This window comes from Tribolium castaneum, chromosome 6, assembly GCF_031307605.1.
Source record: "Tribolium castaneum strain GA2 chromosome 6, icTriCast1.1, whole genome shotgun sequence".
Classification (NCBI taxonomy): Eukaryota; Metazoa; Arthropoda; class Insecta; order Coleoptera; family Tenebrionidae; genus Tribolium; species Tribolium castaneum.
This window is the reverse complement of record NC_087399.1, coordinates 6,629,812-6,648,646: the sequence shown is the minus strand read 5'-3', so window position 1 is coordinate 6,648,646 and position 18,835 is coordinate 6,629,812. Positions and strand designations below refer to the sequence as shown.

Sequence of the window (18,835 nt, the reverse complement as noted above, 5' to 3'; positions counted from 1 at the left end):
GTATCTTAAGAAACAAGAGCAAATATGATAAAACAAATACAAGAAATAAAAAAATTATGTAAAAAAAATAATTCGCAGAAATTCCTTCTCATTAGAATGTGTTTTTACTTTTTGCCATTAAAAAAGCTATTTCTAGGCCACATTAATCGTTTTTATGTCCGTAATTACAAAAATCTATTTTAATTACAAAAAAACTCCAGTACTTCCAGTTTATAATAAACTACATTTTTTAACAAAATATAAACAATTCTTTAAAAAAAGTCATGGACGATACAATCCAAAAAAACTTAGTTCCAGCCGTTCCAGGGATATTTGTTTTAAAAGAGGATTTTTCGTTATAAAAATAGTGTTCATTTTTGTGGTTCCCGGATATTTTCTACATCGATTTTTTTTAAATAAACCAAGTTTTCATATATCCATATCCACAAATTTTTTGTGTAGCTTTAACAAAAAAAATTAACAAAAACGAACAAAACCTATAAAAAACAAGAAATAGAGAAAAAATTTAAAAAATCACCTTTTAACAAATTTGACTAAGAGTACCTTGTTTTTTTTAAATTGAATATGTTTTTAATTTTTGGAATTAAAATTGGAGACAAAAAAGAGATTTTTTAATAAGTTATTGCTTTGTACACTATAAAATGGCTACCCTAATTTTGAGCAAAATATTTTAAATTTTTGATTGTTGTGAAAAATTGATATAATATGTAAAATGAGCCGTACAATTCAAAGCAACAAACGGCATTGCTCTAACACTTCTATTTTTTTTTATAAATTTTTTTATAAACTTTTATAACACCCTCCCTGGGTGTTAACTTTTTTTAATTTTTTTTACTTTCTCATTTACGGCTAAACTATTTCAAAAAGTGGAACTATTTTGATCTATACCTATGCAAAATGATCCGGGGAATTTATTGGCATCGAGAAAATTGCCAAATTCCCAATAGTTTTTTGGTCATGAATTTTTTAAAATTTTACCAATTTTTGCTTTTATTTGCAATTTGCTCAAAAACTGCTGGTCGGAGAACAATAATCTTTTTTGAAAAAAATAGATTATGAAAAGAGCTTTCTAACGATAAGACACTTCATAGAGTTATCTCCAATAGTTCCGGAGTTATTGCTTGACAAATGTTCCGGGTACCCAAAATCGACCAAAATTGCGACAAAAATCAAAACTCTAAAAATCGAAGCAATTATTTTTTTTCTACTTTTAACAACTCTAGGGGGTTGTTAAGGCATATATAAGACCAAAAACCTATGATAGAACGAGTTTAAAAAAAAATAATTTTTTCACTTTCTTGAAGGTGTTATTATTCAGGAAATTTTAGCAAAAAAAGTCAAAATTTTAAATCCCGTGAAAAGTTAGTATAATACAGAAAATGAGCCGCTGAATTCAATGGAACAAACCGCATTGCTCTACGACTTTTAGTTTTCGAGTTATGAATTTTTTTAATGAATAAAATTTTTCACTATGACAAATGGCTACCCTAAATTTAGGCAAAAAATTTAAAGTTTTTAATTCTTGTGAAAATTTGATATAATATGTAAAATGAGCCGTAGAATTCAATCGAACAAACCGCAATGCCCTACGACTTTTAGTTTTTTTTTATGAATTTTTTTAGTGAAAAACTTTGATCTCCTCTGTAGCCGGAACCGTTGCCCGGAGCGGCTCCGGGTTTAGACGAAAAAATAGATAAAATTAAGCGCTGTCAGATGGTTTTTTGTTCGTTCCTATAAGTCTTACAGTTTCCGAGAAAAACGCAAAAAAAGGTTTCCATTTTCACTTTTTTCAATTTTCAATCGCCAATTATGGCGAAACTATTAAAGATATCGAGAAACGGACAAATGGAGGATAACCGGAATAAAAAGCTCTACAAAATGGCATAGGACTCAAGGCGATATCTCGCAAAAAAATTTCAAATTTCAAACGCCGATTACGGCCAAACTAAAAGAGCTAGAAGAAAACGGTTTGTTCCATCGTAAAGAGCACATCAAAATCTATAAGATAGAATAAATTTCATTTGATTTTGAGACACTTTAAAAATTGACCGATTTTAAGGGGGGGGTGTTAACTTTTTTTTAATTATTTTTATTTTCTCATTTACGGCTAAACTATTCTAAAAAGTGGAACTGTTTTGATCCATACCCATGCAAAATGATCCGGGGAATCGATTGGCATCGAGAAAAGTGCCAAATTCCCAATAGTTTTTTAGTTATGAATTTTTTAAAATTTTACCAATTTTTGCATTTAGCAGCAATTTGCTCGAAAACTATTAGTCGGAGAACAATAATCTTTTTTGAAAAAAATAGATAATGTAAAGAGCTTTCCAACGATAATACATTTCATGGGGTTATCTCCAATAGTTCCGGAGCTATTGCTTGAGAAATGTTCCGGGTATCCAAAACCGACAAAAACTGCGACGAAAATTGTAAAAATCAAACATCAAAAAATCGAACATTTGGACTTTTTATGGACTTTTAACAACTTTTGTGGGTTGTTAAGAATCGGTTTTATTTGATTTTGAGATACTTTAAAAAGTGACCGATTTTGATGGGGAGGGGTGTTAACTTTTTTTTAATTTTTTTTATTTTCTCATTCACGGCTAAACTATTGCAAAAAGTGGAACTATTTTGATCCATACCTATACAAAATGATCCGAGGAATCGATTGGCATCAAGAAAATTACCAAATTCTCAATAGTTTTTGAGTTATATTTTTTTTTTAGTTTTACCAATTTTTGCTTTTATTTGCAATGTGCTCGAAAACTGTTGGTCGGAGAACAATAATCTTTTTTGAAAAAAAATAGATTATGAAAAAAGCTTTCCAACGATAGTACATTTCGTAGGGTTATCTCTAATAGTTCCGGAGATATTCTTCGATAATTGTTCCGGGTACCGAAAATTGACCAAAATTGTGACAAAAATTGAAAAAATCAAACATCAAAAAATTGAACAAATGAACTTATTTTCAACTTTTAACAAATCTAGAGGGATGTAAAGGCATATATAAGACCAAAAAACTATGTTAGAACGAGTTTAAAAAAAATTCACTTTCTTGAAGGTAATGAGAAAAAAAACAAGTAAATGTACATATACTGCAATTTCTGACTTTTATTAATTAATTAATTAATTAATTAAGTTACATTTTATTTATTTGTCAACAATAACATACGTTCTTCGAAAATAGATTAAAATTAAAATCAACAATAACAAAAATAAGAATTTTTTTGCACGTAATTTTATGGCGAACTCCTACCATAGTATAACCGATTTTTTGTTTATTTACAGCATGATGCAATTTCAACACGTTATCGCAATTTGCGCCCTAAAAAACTGTTTTAAATTGTAGAGTACCTTCTTCCGCAAAGAATTGACATTTACCAAACCTTTCTCTAAATTTTTGCAAAAATTAGTTAAACCTGTTCGTTCCGCACAGTTTTGGAAGGTGACCCCAACAATGCAAATTTTCGAAGGTTGCCATCCAAAAAATCTCGGTAAGCTAATCGTCCAGGAAAACTTTTCTAATTACCCAATTCGTACCAATTGGATAATATCCTGCTCATATAACTAATAATATTAAAATTAAAACAAATCGATGCCGTGGTAGGGACACTCCGTGACCCTCTGCACCTGCGCAGACGCCACGCGCCCCGACGCCAACCCATTGACCACCACGCCAAATACTTTTGTTTACAGCCGCCGGATTACCAGTTTCTAAACTCTAGTGAACGTGAAACCACCGTGAAAACCTAGTTCTTCACATCAGTCAACTGAGCATTTTTTGATTTTTATTATGGACTACTAACCGGCACTCCAGGTTAGAATAATTAATTATTAATAACAATAATCCTTACACTAAATGGAAAAATTGATTTTTTGTTACAATTTTCGATTTGCCAAAACCGATCGGTAATAACTGGACCGATACATTCACTTGCAGTTTCGCTTTGGATTGGTATTTTGTAGTGTAATTCTTTGGTTAGATAACACTCGAAGGATGTCAAGGATAATACTAGCCGTAACGTAGAAACCTTTCATAAATCTGGATTCGGACGAGGGAAAATTTCAACCGGCTAATTTAATTAATGATCGCAAAATTATTTTTCTTAACAAATTAACAAATATTCATATAATGATAATGATCAATTCGTGTGCCAGATCATGTACCAATTTATAGAAAAATATGGTAATTAGAATGCAGCAGACGAGGTGAAACGTTACTCTCTTTCATTTTAACTTTAATGAGTGGTCAGACCGAAAACCAGATTTGAATATCACAGAGGTCATTATTTGATTATTTTAATTTTATTGTTTCCTTTACAATGTATTACACAAACTAATTTTTTTAATTAATTTCAAAATCCTCAACCTCCAATAGTGAATTACTTGCCTTGAATTTTATTGCTCTACGTTCGAATAACTTTCGTTTTATTGCCTTTGATCTTTGGCTAGTCTTAATTAAATTAAATAGGTAAACAGATAAAGTAACTATAAATTGCATTTTTATTAAACATTGAAACAATTATCATGTGCTTAATTAATAAATCAATTTTTTATGTTAATATGCATTTTTCGCGCGCGCGAAAATTTACAGTAGGTACACAAAAACAAACAGGATGTTTGGATAAAATAGCAAATGGGGAAGGACAATACGTTTTCGAAAAGTGAGACAAAAATTTTTCACTTTAGTCTCACTGTTTGTTATGTGGGTTCTAAGCGTCCTTTATTTCAAAGGATGCACTTAAAGGACATAGTTAGTCCTTCAATTTATTAAAGGCTTGGTGTTCGTCCTCAACATTTGGACCCACAAATGTTATTCAATTTTTTTAATTTTAGATGGTTTTCGGATTGTTTGCAATTTTATATTCAGAATAAATCTTTCTAAATAAAAGTTTTTTGTCTCCGATTCTAGATTTGAAGATTTCTACAAATAAAAGTTTTTATAGATTTTTTTTACTTAATTGTATAATCTTAGAATTTCATACTCTAGAAACTTAATTCTATTGATTCTAGGTTTGAAAGTTTCTACAAATAAAAATTCTCAATTTTTTTTCTTAATTTCATATTCCTAGACTAATCTACATCTAGAAACTCAATTCTATCGATTCTATGTTTAAAAGTTTTTATAAATAAAAGTTTTCAGCTTTTTTTACTTAATTGTATATTCCTAGAGTATAAAATTTAAAATAATCTACATCTATAAACTTAATTCTATCGATTCTAGGTTTATAACTGGCATCCATGAGCTCAATTCTGTCAATTCTGGTTTGAAGGTTTCTACAAATAAAAGTTTTCAGGTTTTTGTTATTTAATTGTATATTTCTAGAGTATAGCTTTAAAATAATCTACATCTAGAAACTTAAATCTACCGATTCTATGTTTGAAGGTTTCTACAAATCAGAATTTTCAGATTTTTTTTACTTAATTGAATACTCCTAGAGTATAAAAGTTAAAATAATCTTCATCTAGAAACTCAATTCTATCGATTCTACTTTTGGAGATTTCTACAAATAAAAGTTTTCAGATTTTTTTACGTAATTGTTTATTCTTAGAACATAAAATTTAAAATAATCTGCATCTATACGCTCGATTCTATCAATTCTAATTTGAAGGTTTCTACAAATTAAAGTTTTTAGTTTTTTTTTCTTAATCGTCTATTCCTAGATTATAACTTTTAAAATAATCTACATCTAGAAACTTAATTCTATCGATTCTAGGTTTGGAGATTTCTACAAATAAAAGTTTACAATTTTTTTTACGTAATTGCTTATTCTTAGAATATAAAATTTAAAATAATTGGCATCTATTAGCTCAATTCTGTCGATTCTGGTTTGAAGGTTTCTACAAATAAAAGTTTTCAGGTTTTTGTTATTTAATTGTATATTTCTAGAGTATAGCTTTAAAATAATCTACATCAATAAACTTAATTCTACCGATTCTATGTTTGAAGGTTTCTACAAATCAGAATTTTCAGATTTTTTTTACTTAATTGTATACTCCTAGAGTGTAAAAGTTAAAATAATCTACATCTAGAAACTCAATTCTATCGATTCTACTTTTGGAGATTTCTACAAATGAAAGTTTTCAGATTTTTTTACGTAATTGTTTATTCTTAGAACATAAAATTTAAAATAATCTGCATCTATACGCTCGATTCTATCAATTCTAATTTGAAGGTTTCTACAAATAAAAGTTTTTAGTTTTTTTTTCTTAATCGTCTATTCCTAGAATATAACTTTTAAAATAATCTACATCTAGAAACTTAATTCTATCGATTGTAGGTTTGGAGATTTCTACAAATAAAAGTTTACAATTTTTTTTACGTAATTGCTTATTCTTAGAATATAAAATTTAAAATAATTGGCATCTATGAGCTCAATTCTGTCGATTCTGGTTTGAAGGTTTCTACAAATAAAAGTTTTCAGGTTTTTGTTATTTAATTGTATATTCCCAGAGTATAGCTTTAAAATAATCTACATCTATAAACTTAATTCTACCGATTCTATGTTTAAAGGTTTCTACAAATCAGAATTTTCAGATTTTTTTACTTAATTGTATACTCCTAGAGTATAAAAGTTAAAATAATCTACATCTAGAAACTCAATTCTATCGATTCTACTTTTGGAGATTTCTACAAATAAAAGTTTTCAGAATTTTTTTACGTAATTGTTTATTCTTAGAGTATAAAATTTAAAATAATCTGCATCTATAAGCTCAATTCTAACAATTCTAGTTTGAAGGCTTTTACATATACAAATTTTCAGTTTTTTTTACTTAATTGTATATTTCTTGAGTATAAAATTTAAAATAATACAGATTTAGAAACTCAGTTCTATCATTTCTAAGTTTTTTTACGTAATTGTATATTTCTTGAGAAAAAAATAAATAAATAATCTGCATCTATAAACTCAATTCTATTGATTCTAGGTTTGAAGTCTTGTAGAAATAAATGTTTTCAGTTTTTTTTTACTTGATTGTAATTTGTAGAGTATAAAATTTAAAATATTCTGCATCTAGAAACTCAATTCTATCGATTCTGTTTGAAAGTTTTTACAAATAAAAGTTGTTTGTCTTAATTTTGTACAAAGTTTACAATTATCTAAATCTAAAAGCCCAGTTCTATGGATTCTGCATTTGACTGTTGCTACAATAATATCATATTTTAAGTTACTCTAATATTCCAGTCTCGATGATTTGAAAACAAATTCAACAAAACTTCTGTAAGTTAAAAATTTTGGATTTTTAACTTCTTTTGGACCACAGGAAGAGTAACAAATGACTTTACACGACAATTTAAATAAACAACATAAAACAATGTGTAGACAAAATACTACAAATAAACAACAACAAAATTATCAACAGAATTAATTTTATATAAAAAAATTAATGAAATCTAAAGTAGAAATTGTTTTGTTATACTTTCAATGTGAGATCTAAACATTAATAACTATTTTACAATTTTGTCAATCTTATTTAAAAAAAAATCGGTAAAATGCCACGCAATCACAAGTATCATAATATTGAGGACAAAACCATGAAATAATTTATTAAAATCAGAACTTATTTATTTTCTGTTGTTACTACAGTTACCACAGCTAGTTACATAAATCACTGGACATTTGATTTCAATAAAAAATGGGAGAGCGAGCGTTTTTTTTTTTTCATTTTGTCACTTTAAAGCGACACATAGACGCGCAAATATTTATTTTTGATAGCGCTATCTAAATCGTGTCCTCCCATAAAATTTTAATTAAAAACAGACTCAGGTAATATTGTTTTTGGCTAGATAAGTATTTAGCCGAGGCGAAGCCGAGTCTATAACCACTTGGTTAATTTATTCCTTGCAATAAAAATAAAAAATGGCAATTTGCCAATTCATTTCTTTTCGTCAACGATTTCACGGTCGAACCAATTACCACGTTTCTGTCAGTTAAGGTCATCTTTGCGCCAAGTGCGAAGCAGGTTTCCTGGTAATAAAATTAATTGTTTATCTAGAACTACTACAACCAGTAGCTTGCATACGCTCGTACTCATTATTATCTTACACCACTTACATAAGGAAACCATTCTCTGTGCCAATAATGTAACAGAGCAATTAAAGTTCACTTACAAGTCGCAAATAATGATGAAAAAATTGTTTTAAAAATTCATATCTGACCAGTTTTGTGTTGCATCAAAGCATGCAACTTGCCGAATCTAGGCCAAACTCAAACGAGTGCATTTCTTCATTTTCTTATATAATCCCGTGTAAAAATTCCATTTTCTCTCTTCACAGATCTTTGCCTGGCCTTGAAAATGCTACAAATCTAGTCAAACGTGCCTTAAGGATGGCCAAGGCCGATTTGTTAAGGTCCTTAATGGACGTGGTGGGATTTCTGGTGCTGTGTTTAGTCGTTATCATTAAATCAATCGTAAAATCGATTCTCCCCGCCTCTTATCAACACTACAAGCAACTCAAAGGGGAGATTATCCTTATCACAGGAGGCGGTGGAGGGCTGGGGAGGTTACTAGCCCTCAGGTTGGCACGACTGGACGCCATCGTCGTGCTATGGGACGTCAACGTTAAAGGTATTTATGACAACATTAAAAAAAATTTTTTGGTTAATTTTGAAAATAAGGAAAAATTTATAAACACCAGGCAGGACGTCATTTTTTGTCGTACTTTAGCCATTTCAAAATTATAAAAAGTACCACCTCAAAAATGTTAGGGATATACCCAATAGACAGTCGTAGATTTAACGTTTTTTAAACGTTAAAACGGTTGAAATTTACAACGTTTTTATTTGGTTGTGTGATTACGTTTTCTCTTAACGTTTATGTTACGTAGTTTAAAAACCATCTTTATTCACTTTACCAATTTATTCTAACGTTTAAAGTACGTCTTAATTTAAAGTTGTATTTACGTAAAAAAAGTAAAAGAACTTTAACGTTATTAATAATCGTATTTACTAACGTTTGTTTTAAACGTATAATTAACGTTTCAAAAAAACTGAATTTGGTTGATGGCACTGTCTAACTATTCTTGCATCCATTTTAACAATCATTATAAAATAGAAAAATTGATATAAAAAAACATAAAAAATAGCAATTTTTTTGGTTAGTTTAGAAAATAAGGAAAAATTTATAAACCCCAGGCAGGACGTCATTTTTTGTCGTACTTTAGCCTTTTCAAAATTTTAAAAACTACCACCTCAAAAATGTTAGGGATATTCCCAATAGACAGTCGTAGATTTAACGTTTTTTAAACGTTAAAACGGTTGAAATTTGCAACGTTTTTATTTGGTTGTGTGATTACGTTTTCTTTTAACGTTTATGTTACGTAGTTTAAAAATCATCTTTATTCACTTTACCAATTTATTCTAACGTTTAAAGTACGTCTTAATTTTAAGTTGTATTTACGTAAAAAACGTAAAAGAACTTTAACGTTATTCACAATCGTATTTACTAACGTTTGTTTTAAACGTGTAATTAACGTTTCAAAAAAACTGAATTTGGTTGATGGCACTGTCTAACTATTCTTGCATCCATTTTAACAATCATTATAAAATAGAAAATTTGATATAAAAAAATATAAAAAATAGCAATTTTTTTGGTTAGTTTAGAAAATAAGGAAAAATTTATAAACCCCAGGCAGGACGTCATTTTTTGTCGTACTTTAGCCTTTTCAAAATTTTAAAAACTACCACCTCAAAAATGTTAGGGATATTCCCAATAGACAGTCGTAGATTTAACGTTTTTTAAACGTTAAAACGGTTGAAATTTACAACGTTTTTATTTGGTTGTGTGATTACGTTTTCTCTTAACGTTTATGTTACGTAGTTTAAAAACCATCTTTATTCACTTTACCAATTTATTCTACCGTTCAAAGTACGTCTTAATTTAAAGTTGTATTTACGTAAAAAACGTAAAAGAACTTTAACGTTATTCATAATCGTATTTACTAACGTTTGTTTTAAACGTATAATTAACGTTTCAAAAAAACTGAATTTGGTTGATGGCACTGTCTAACTATTCTTGCATACATTTTAACAATCATTATAAAATAGAAAATTTGATATAAAAAAATATAAAAAATTTGCAATTTTTTTGGTTAGTTTAGAAAATAAGGAAAAATCTATAAACCCCAGGCAGGACGTCATTTTTTGTCGTACTTTAGCCTTTTCAAAATTTTAAAAACTACCACCTCAAAAATGTTAGGGATATTCCCAATAGACAGTCGTAGATTTAACGTTTTTTAAACATTAAAACGGTTGAAATTTACAACGTTTTTATTTGGTTGTGTGATTACGTTTTCTTTTTACGTTTATGTTACGTAGTCTAAAAACCATCTTTATTCACTTTACCAATTTATTCTAACGTTTAAAGTACGTCTTAATTTAAAGTTGTATTTACGTAAAAAAAGTAAAAGAACTTTAACGTTATTCATAATCGTATTTACTAACGTTTGTTTTAAACGTATAATTAATGTTTCAAAAAAACTGAATTTGGTTGATGGCACTGTCTAACTATTCTTGCATCCATTTTAACAATCACTATAAAATAAAAAATTTGATATAAGAAAATATAAAAAATTAGCAATTTTTTGGTTAGTTTAGAAAATAAGGAAAAATTTATAAACCCCAGGCAGGACGTAATTTTTTGTCGTACTTTAGCCTTTTCAAAATTTTAAAAACTATCACCTCAAAAATGTTAGGGATATTCCCAATAGACAGTCGTAGTTTTAACGTTTTTTAAACGTTAAAACGGTTGAAATTTACAACGTTTTTATTTGGTTGTGTGATTACGTTTTCTTTTAACGTTTATGTTACGTAGTCTAAAAACCATCTTTATTCACTTTACCAATTTATTCTAACGTTTAAAGTACGTCTTAATTTAAAGTTGTATTTCCGTAAAAAAAGTAAAAGAACTTTAACGTTATTCATAATCGTATTAACTAACGTTTGTTTTAAACGTATAATTAACGTTTCAAAAAAGTGATAAAAACAGCCTTTTTAAAATAATTTTGACTTCTAGGAAAATAGGAAAAAGTGCAGACCTTATATTACACAATGCTACATTTGCAGTTTTATTTAAAAGATTTAAAAGATGTTTACAACTATTATTCAACTGTTATTAATTTATTTATTAAAATGTATCGTTTAAAGCTAAGGTCTTACGATAAGTAAAAAAAATAGTTTTTTTAACATGTACAAAAAAATTACGTAAATAATTTATATTGCATATCTTACAATAGAATAAAATTTAAAACGATGCTTGTTAACGTTGATTACTGGTTTTGTATTTTGTATAATTTTACGTTATATGCTGGCGTTACAAAATCGTTTAAATGATTACTAAAAAAAACGTTAATGTTTTACATTACAAATAACGTTATTTCCGTGGCAATTTTTGCGTTAATTCAACAATAAAAGTAATTTACAACCTAATTTACGTTTCTTTCTTTACATTTTTTACTTTAGTTTTCTACTGAGTTAGTGTTTCTTAATGTACACTGTTCTACAACAGTTAATGGTCAAATTATTCTAATATCAAACAAATTCTATCAGTTTTCGAGCTTGGAATCTGATAAAAACAAATCAAAAAATATGTATCTGCTCTTAAGTTCATTCTTTTTATCAGTTGATTTTCTCTAAAAAGCTCTAAAAGAGTTCTTTGGAATGTCAGCAAACATTCACTAGATTTTTAAATGTCTCCTTTATTTTTGTAAGATATTTAATAAAAAATCCCCTGTATTTATTTATAAGCCATTTTTACACTTTTTTCTTTAATATTACGTTGTCGCTGATTTTTTCAAAGACATTTTTCTGTTATGTAAACTACTCCAGCTTTTTCTACCATTACTCATTGTGAACTACTAAAAACTTTTTAATTTATTAGGCAAATAATTAAGAACTTAAGGAGTGAAAAATACGACGAAAACAAAAAATCTGATCAATATTGTTCAAAAAAAATGCAACCCGTTTAGGTATTTACTAGCTATTCTAGCAATTTTTTTTAAATTAAAATGAAGATATTTTTGCGCCCCTAAAATTCTGCCGCCCTGGGCAATGTATTTATGACTTTCTTGCGACTTTCACGAGTCTTCTCCATGGTACAGGGGTCACAGGGTGCCCCATATGACGTCACGATTTAGATAATTATCAGACCATAAAATGCTAACGCGCTTGGCTAATAAAAAGACTTTCCTGAGCAAATAATTGCAAACAAAATTTAGTAAAAATTGGCAAAATTAGGGCCACTTTCACGTGAACTTTCTTCGGTTTCGTTTTCGTTTGATTATAGATGGAGGAAAATGATTGTGACATTTTCCATTTGTTTGAGCGCACACTGCGAGGAAAATTATAATTCGACATTTGTTTTGTTTATTGTTGTTTTAACAATGCAAAAATTATGGTTTTGCTTACTTGGTCCCAGTGTTTCAATTTTATTGTTTCATTTATTTGGCCATAAATGCGGACGTTTGCTTTTAATTTGTTTTTAATTTAGTGTTAATGCATTATTCGTGTAGCCAAATTGCTGAAATATTCATTAGTCGATGATAATGATAAAAACCAGTTCTCTAAGAATAAATAAAGGTCGCGTCCATCGTTTTTGACTTTAGGAGTCTTATAAATAATTACAAAATATTTTTTTTTGTTTTATTTATTTTTTGTAGAGGAAAATTAATTTCGATTTATTTTTGCAATTTTTGAATGTATTATAAAATATGTAATTCGTCGGTTCAAAAACTACAACCAATCTGAATCGAGTAAATCAAGTTAAAATAAGCTCAATTTGTGAATTTTATCCAGTTTTTGCAAAATTTTTTGAAAAAAACTTTATTTTTCCTCATAAACAGGCTTACTGACTGTAGTTTTGCAAATTTTCTGCTTGTTTTAATGAAATATTTACTTTTAGACTTATTTTTTCTAATAATTACACGTCCTATAATTAATAATATTATAATAATTATAACCCTAATTATCTATTAATCATCAGAACTGCTCCAAATTTCAAAGGAGATCGAGCTTTAATCAAAGTTTTTTCAGCGACTTTAAATGTCAATCGCATAATTTGAAAGAAATATTTCAACTTTAATCATATAATGCCACCTTCTTAATTAATTTGGTTGATTTATTTGATTAATTATTCCTAAGAATTCATCAATATTCAATGACATAAATTACACCATAAAACAAAAACGAGGCTTCTAAGGCCGACTGCTTGTATCTTCCTTGACGTTTGACGTCTAGTGGTCATTGACACCGTTACCAACCTAATAAAAAATATGAAGGAAGCAGCAAGTACCCGCCTACTCGAACGAGCACTTTTAAGCAGCGATTTCAACACTCAGTGAGAATAACTGATTTTTTTAAGTGGATTCATTTTCTAACTTTTTCATAAAATAGATTTTCTCGAAAATGAAAATTCAACCTTGTTGCTTTCGTAGCAAAAAATTACCTGCTTCAACTTCTTAGCTAATCCGGTTTGTTAACCAGTTTTTGGGAGAAGACAAAAAGTTAACGAAAAGAATTTATTTAATTGCCCCTGATTTGCATTTAACGGCAAACTGCCTTAGCCCACCAAGATATGCAAATTTTTAGTCTGAACTTGGTAATTTAATTAGAATCGATTTCCTCGTCGTCACTGAAGGGCAAAAACACATGTCTGGAAAATGTGATAAGCTTATTAAGTACTAAAAGCTAATGAGGCGTATAACTAACTGTAAATGTAGATTTTGTAGCTGTTTCGTTAACTATCCGCTCAATTGCAATTTTTAATTAATCGGCCTACTTGTCAATAAAACTTAAATCGGATAAAAATTTGAAAATTAGAAAGTCTATAATCACATTTTTAATTATTGACTCGCTCTGTATTTATCCTTGGTGGAGTTTTCACCTAGACATCAATTTAAATTCATTACCACGTCCTAACTAATGATTTTTTTAGGTCAAAGTTGGCTGACGTTGCTGTTTTTTTCGTAAAATTGTAGCAATTATGACGGAGAAGTGCGACTTAATTCATGTAAATTTATTCGTAAAATTACGAAAGTAAATTCCAAGAGACACATCGTAGATTTTTCATTTACAAAAAGAAAATTTGCTAAAAGGCCGAATCATTTTTCTAACAAAAATAAGCTGTTTTCTTGCAGATCGTGTTACAAATGCGGAAATCTCCGCTTAAAATTCAGATTGCATCCTTTCGATAAATTATAACCCGAGGCTTTGAACCTACTTAAAGCCAGAACCAGTCGTGAGATTGATTAGTTAATACTGACCTTTACAAAAATAGAAATATTCAAAGTGGACTTTTCGCTGCGATTGAGAGAAAAGCCACTTTCTTTGTTTTTATCACTATTATCACCTCTTACCGCTTTCTGTTCGAATAGATTATTTAAATCAATTTACATTTGCAACAACATTGTGGTGTTGAGCAACTGTTTTTAAATAAAACAACCGTAAAATTGAAGAAACAAACTGATTTTGTACGAAATAGCACGAAAATTAATTTTTCATGAAGGGGATTACAAAATTCTACAAGGATACGTGTAGCTAATTAAAATAATTACGATTTTCTAATTAGGGGGCACAAGTGAACATTGTTGCCATTTTCACGCATCGTTGGGGTTGCAAAATCGACAAAGCACAACGTAAAGTTAATGGCTGTTGCGTGTACTGACACCCTTAAGAAATTAAAAACACTAACAAAAATTGAAAAATCTTACAAGAATTATTACTGTCGTAGAAAAAATAATGTATACAGCAGCTCATGCGCGAATAAAAACAATTACAAGTAATACACAATTACAATGTGTGTGATTATTAATTTTTGAGCTACACCGTTCACGACTGTTTTAAATTCGGATTATCTATGAAAATCCGACATTTTATTTGGCAGTACTGTGAGTTGTCATAAGAAATTTATTTTGGGCTATAATTGATGACAACCAAGGACTGTTGTCAGTTTGCTTCGTTTTTTAAATAAATAATTGAATACGTTTTTATTGTTATTCTACTCATTATTATTAGTTAAAAAAGTCGGGTCTGTCTTTCTTGCATCCTTCAAAGCATTTTTGGATACACACTTTCTTATCAACAGAAATTATTTTCGACATTTTAAATTAATAAGCATAGAATTGACAACACAGCGAATTTTTGACAAGACAACGTCATAAAGACAGTACCTGACAGGACCTGAGGCCAACCTAACAAAAATATATCTACGCCTGCTGAGAATTTAAAACATTCGTGAACGGATAATACATCTATTTTTGCTGTCACTTTGTACAGACGCAATAGAATTTTTATTTATGGGCTAGTTTTAAAAATTAATAAAACAATTAAAATCTCCGATTTTTATAGTATTGTTTTGGTCTATTTTCAACTTTCTTATTTTGAACTGGAACCGATATGTTTCTTTTCATAGTTTGAAAGATATATTTCTTTTACATACATGTCAAAGTCAAAGTGACAAAATAATGCAAACAGGCTTCGAACCTAAAAACAAAAAATACACCACAACAAAAATCACAAATCAAGACAAACCCTACACTTAATAACTTAGTCTAAAAATGCAAACAAATTCTAAAAAGCTCATTGAAAAATTTGACAGAGAAACTACAAGTCAGTTGGACGAAGCGGCACATTGCATTTTAATTCCATAGTCGAACAACCATTTTTGAACACATTGTATGCCTATTTTTACCAAAAATTATTGATTAAAAAAATACAAAAGTTAATAAAATCTATTCGTATGATATCAGATAAGACAATACCATTATTATTATGTCAAAAAGCATCAAATATCGCTATTAAGTAATCACACAATCACTATTTTAAAGAAGTTCACTTATAGCAAGGTTATTTTTAACCTCAATACATATTTTTATTGACATCATGTATAATTTTTTTACAAAAAATGGTAGTAAAAATCTTTAAAAAATTTGTTTATCTTAAATAAACAAACTTTTTTATATATCTTCTTATTTGCCAAGATATTGCTAACCACTAATCAGTAATTAATCAAACATAAAAATTACGAAAAACATCCAAGGAGGCACTTTCTTAGAAAAGTTGTTATTACTAAGTAAGTCAACTAGATAATTTAATACAAGGTGTTATAAAATGATTCTCATCTAGTTTGTCTTTGACATTGTTACATGGTTGCATGTCAAATGAATCCGCTCTCAATAATAATAATAAATGGAGAATGACAATATTCAATGTTTGAATGCCTGTCATTAGTTCTAAGTGGCATTCACAAGCGGCTAGATGAAAATCATTATAACACACCTTGTACAAACAAGCCTACAAAAAATTATCTTTGGTTCCAGTCTTATTCCTTATTCCTTATTCGATTAAAAAAGAACTAGTTGTCAAAAAATTTTTTGAATCCAACCTGTTTCAGCCGTTGAAGAAACTGTGGAATTAGTAAAAGGCGTAGGAGGCGTCGCTTATGGCTTCAAGTGCGACCTTGCGGACAAAGAAGACGTGTACAAAATAGCAAACACAACACGTCAAGAAGTTGGCGAAGTACGTTAAAAAAATCCCCGACAACAATTATCCCTAACAAATAAATTCCAGGTGACCATCTTAATAAACAACGCCGGAATTGTTTCCGGAAACCTCCTCCTGAACACACCGGACCACCTAATCAAGCGGACGTTCGACGTCAACATTTTGGCCCACTTCTGGGTACTTCCCCGAATTTTTTTCCAAATTTTTTCCCTAATGGTTGATTTTCTAGACCGTTAAGGCGTTTTTGCCCCAAATGATCGCCAAAAACCACGGCCACATCGTCACAATCGCGTCCATGGCCGGCTTCGTCGGAATCAACAAACTGGTCGATTACTGCTCCTCCAAACACGCCGCAGTTGGCTTTGACGAGGCCCTTAGGGTTGAGCTGGAAGCCCAAGGGGTTGATGGGGTCAAAACCACGGTCATTTGCCCGTATTTTATCCAATCAACCGGGATGTTCGACAATGTCAACTCCCGTTTTCTGCCCACTTTGAAGTCCAACGACGTGGCGGATCGAATTGTTGAAGGGCTGCGCAGGGAAGAGATCGTCGTGATGATCCCTGGGATTTTCAAAACTGGCGTTATTTTCAAATTGTGAGTAGCGCGAAAGCGGACAATGACCGAGTTTCGCAATTCGAGTGAAGTAACGCGCTGAAATCGAGAGTGTTTGTGTGAAAGAATGAAATTTTTAATTAATTAATTGACTGGAGAGGGACAATTTTGATAGTTTGGTCGAAACTTGGGAGAGATTTGAGAGAAAGCTGCTGGTCTAGCGGATTTTTTGGCCGTGACCTAGAAAATAAATTTTTGTTTCAGTTTGTTCCCATGGGCGTGCATTTCGATGTTTTTGAGAGGTTTGGTCCCGGATGCCGTCCCCCATCACCACCTTCCAGTGCAAACTAGTGAGAAAAGTGATTTTACGACCAAGTCGGATATTATGAAGAGTTCTTTAGCTTCGCTAGACCAGCGAGAGGGGATTAGTGGGAAGAATCTATAGTGATTTTTTTTCTGTGAAAGGTTTAATTAAGTACAGACAGTGGGTTTTATTGTTTAGTTTTAAAACTGTGTGACTTAATTTAATTAAATATTTTTATTACTAAACCTGTCTCTTTTTTTCAACCCATGGAACAAAAAGCCGCAATTTACACCACAATTATGAGCAACACAGATAATTATAACAGTTCAACGTCTAATTCATGTTTAAAGATACCATCAAAAAATTAATTCGGGAAAATCCCGAATTGTTTCTAAGAAGCTTAAATTTTTTTGGTCTGGTTACGTCAATTGTGATTAATTTTTCGCTAAAGTAATTTGACACAAATTTCGTCTTTGTTTGTACCGAATAAAAAGTTTTAAAAAAGATCACTCATTTGGAGGTTTCAAAAGATTCAAGTAACGCTTGAATAATAGTTAAAATTTTTTGCCTTCTTACTAACTGATGTGGAAGAAAACTTAAAGAAAATCGATCGTTACTCCTTAAGAAGAAATAAAGCGACACGTTGATTGTCTAAGCGGCGTGACTTTGATCGTATAAGTAAAAAGAAACAATTTTAAACTTAAAAAATTTATTTATTATAGACAACCAGTAATACACCTCGCTACAGTTGTTGTGTGTGTAGTGACGACGTCCCATGAACTGTTTTTCATCTAACGTAACCTCAGACACATTTTTTTTTTAATTTTTACTGATACTACAAATAACTTCTTTTTCAAATTTGTCAAAGTTTCTGCCCTGCTCTTTACCTACAACAGTTTTATTTCCTTTGCGTCCACTTCCTGGTGTATTCGTTCTTTGAACAATTTTACCCGTTTAAAGAGCGACTTACACTGTCAAACTTTTATAAATTTACACTAGGGAGTGGACGCTAAGCAACTGCACGTCTTTTATATTAAAAAAGTTAACTAAGAAATTTTTAACTGTTTATAAATTTATACGTAACACTTTTTTTAGTGTTTCTAGAGTTAAAAATGGTGGAAGAATTCTAAACGAAGAAATATTAGTTATTATAAAAATACAGTCATTTAAAAAAAACCCATAAACAAATTCAGTTTATTCTTTTAATGCTACATTTTGACATCATAGTGACTTTATAATGTCACTGAATCTTAAATTGTGACGTCATATTTATTTTTTTTAAATGACAACACCGATATTTTTGTTCACTGTTTTAGATAGTACGCATTTTTGGCTTTCTGGAAATAAAAATAAATTAATAAAATAAAATAATTAAATAAAAAAATATAAAATAAAAAAATATTGTCAACGAAAAATAATACCTTTTTTTTGTTTTTTTTTTTGGATTGTTCTTGACTTATTTTATAATAGAAAATTGTTTTTT

General features: G+C 29.6%; 1 protein-coding gene and 1 long non-coding RNA gene across 2 annotated transcripts; one reads left to right on the top strand and one right to left on the bottom strand.

Annotated features, from left to right (window-relative positions):
• Positions 1-3,085: 3,085 nt before the first annotated feature.
• Positions 3,086-3,641, bottom strand: LOC135266490 (uncharacterized). The gene is made up of 2 exons (XR_010334573.1): positions 3,382-3,641; positions 3,086-3,333 (listed from the first exon to the last, which is right to left on the bottom strand). It is a non-coding gene; the product is annotated as an uncharacterized LOC135266490 (long non-coding RNA).
• Positions 3,642-3,664: 23 nt separating this feature from the next.
• LOC661003 (estradiol 17-beta-dehydrogenase 11) lies at positions 3,665-17,597 on the top strand. Its single transcript, XM_967193.5, has 6 exons — positions 3,665-3,817; positions 8,276-8,568; positions 16,387-16,511; positions 16,563-16,673; positions 16,726-17,090; positions 17,313-17,597. Exons 2-6 carry the CDS (start codon positions 8,328-8,330, stop codon positions 17,491-17,493), a joined length of 1,023 nt encoding a protein of 340 aa, XP_972286.1. The 5' UTR covers positions 3,665-3,817; positions 8,276-8,327; the 3' UTR covers positions 17,494-17,597.
• Positions 17,598-18,835: the final 1,238 nt, after the last annotated feature.

Coding starts and splice junctions, on each gene's coding strand:
- LOC661003 (XM_967193.5), top strand. CDS start 8,328: ATGGCCAAGGCCGATTTGTTAAGGTCCTTAATGGACGTGGTGGGATTT. Junction 8,569..16,386: donor ATGGGACGTCAACGTTAAAG/GTATTTATGACA, acceptor AACCTGTTTCAG/CCGTTGAAGAAACTGTGGAA. Junction 16,512..16,562: donor CACGTCAAGAAGTTGGCGAA/GTACGTTAAAAA, acceptor AATAAATTCCAG/GTGACCATCTTAATAAACAA.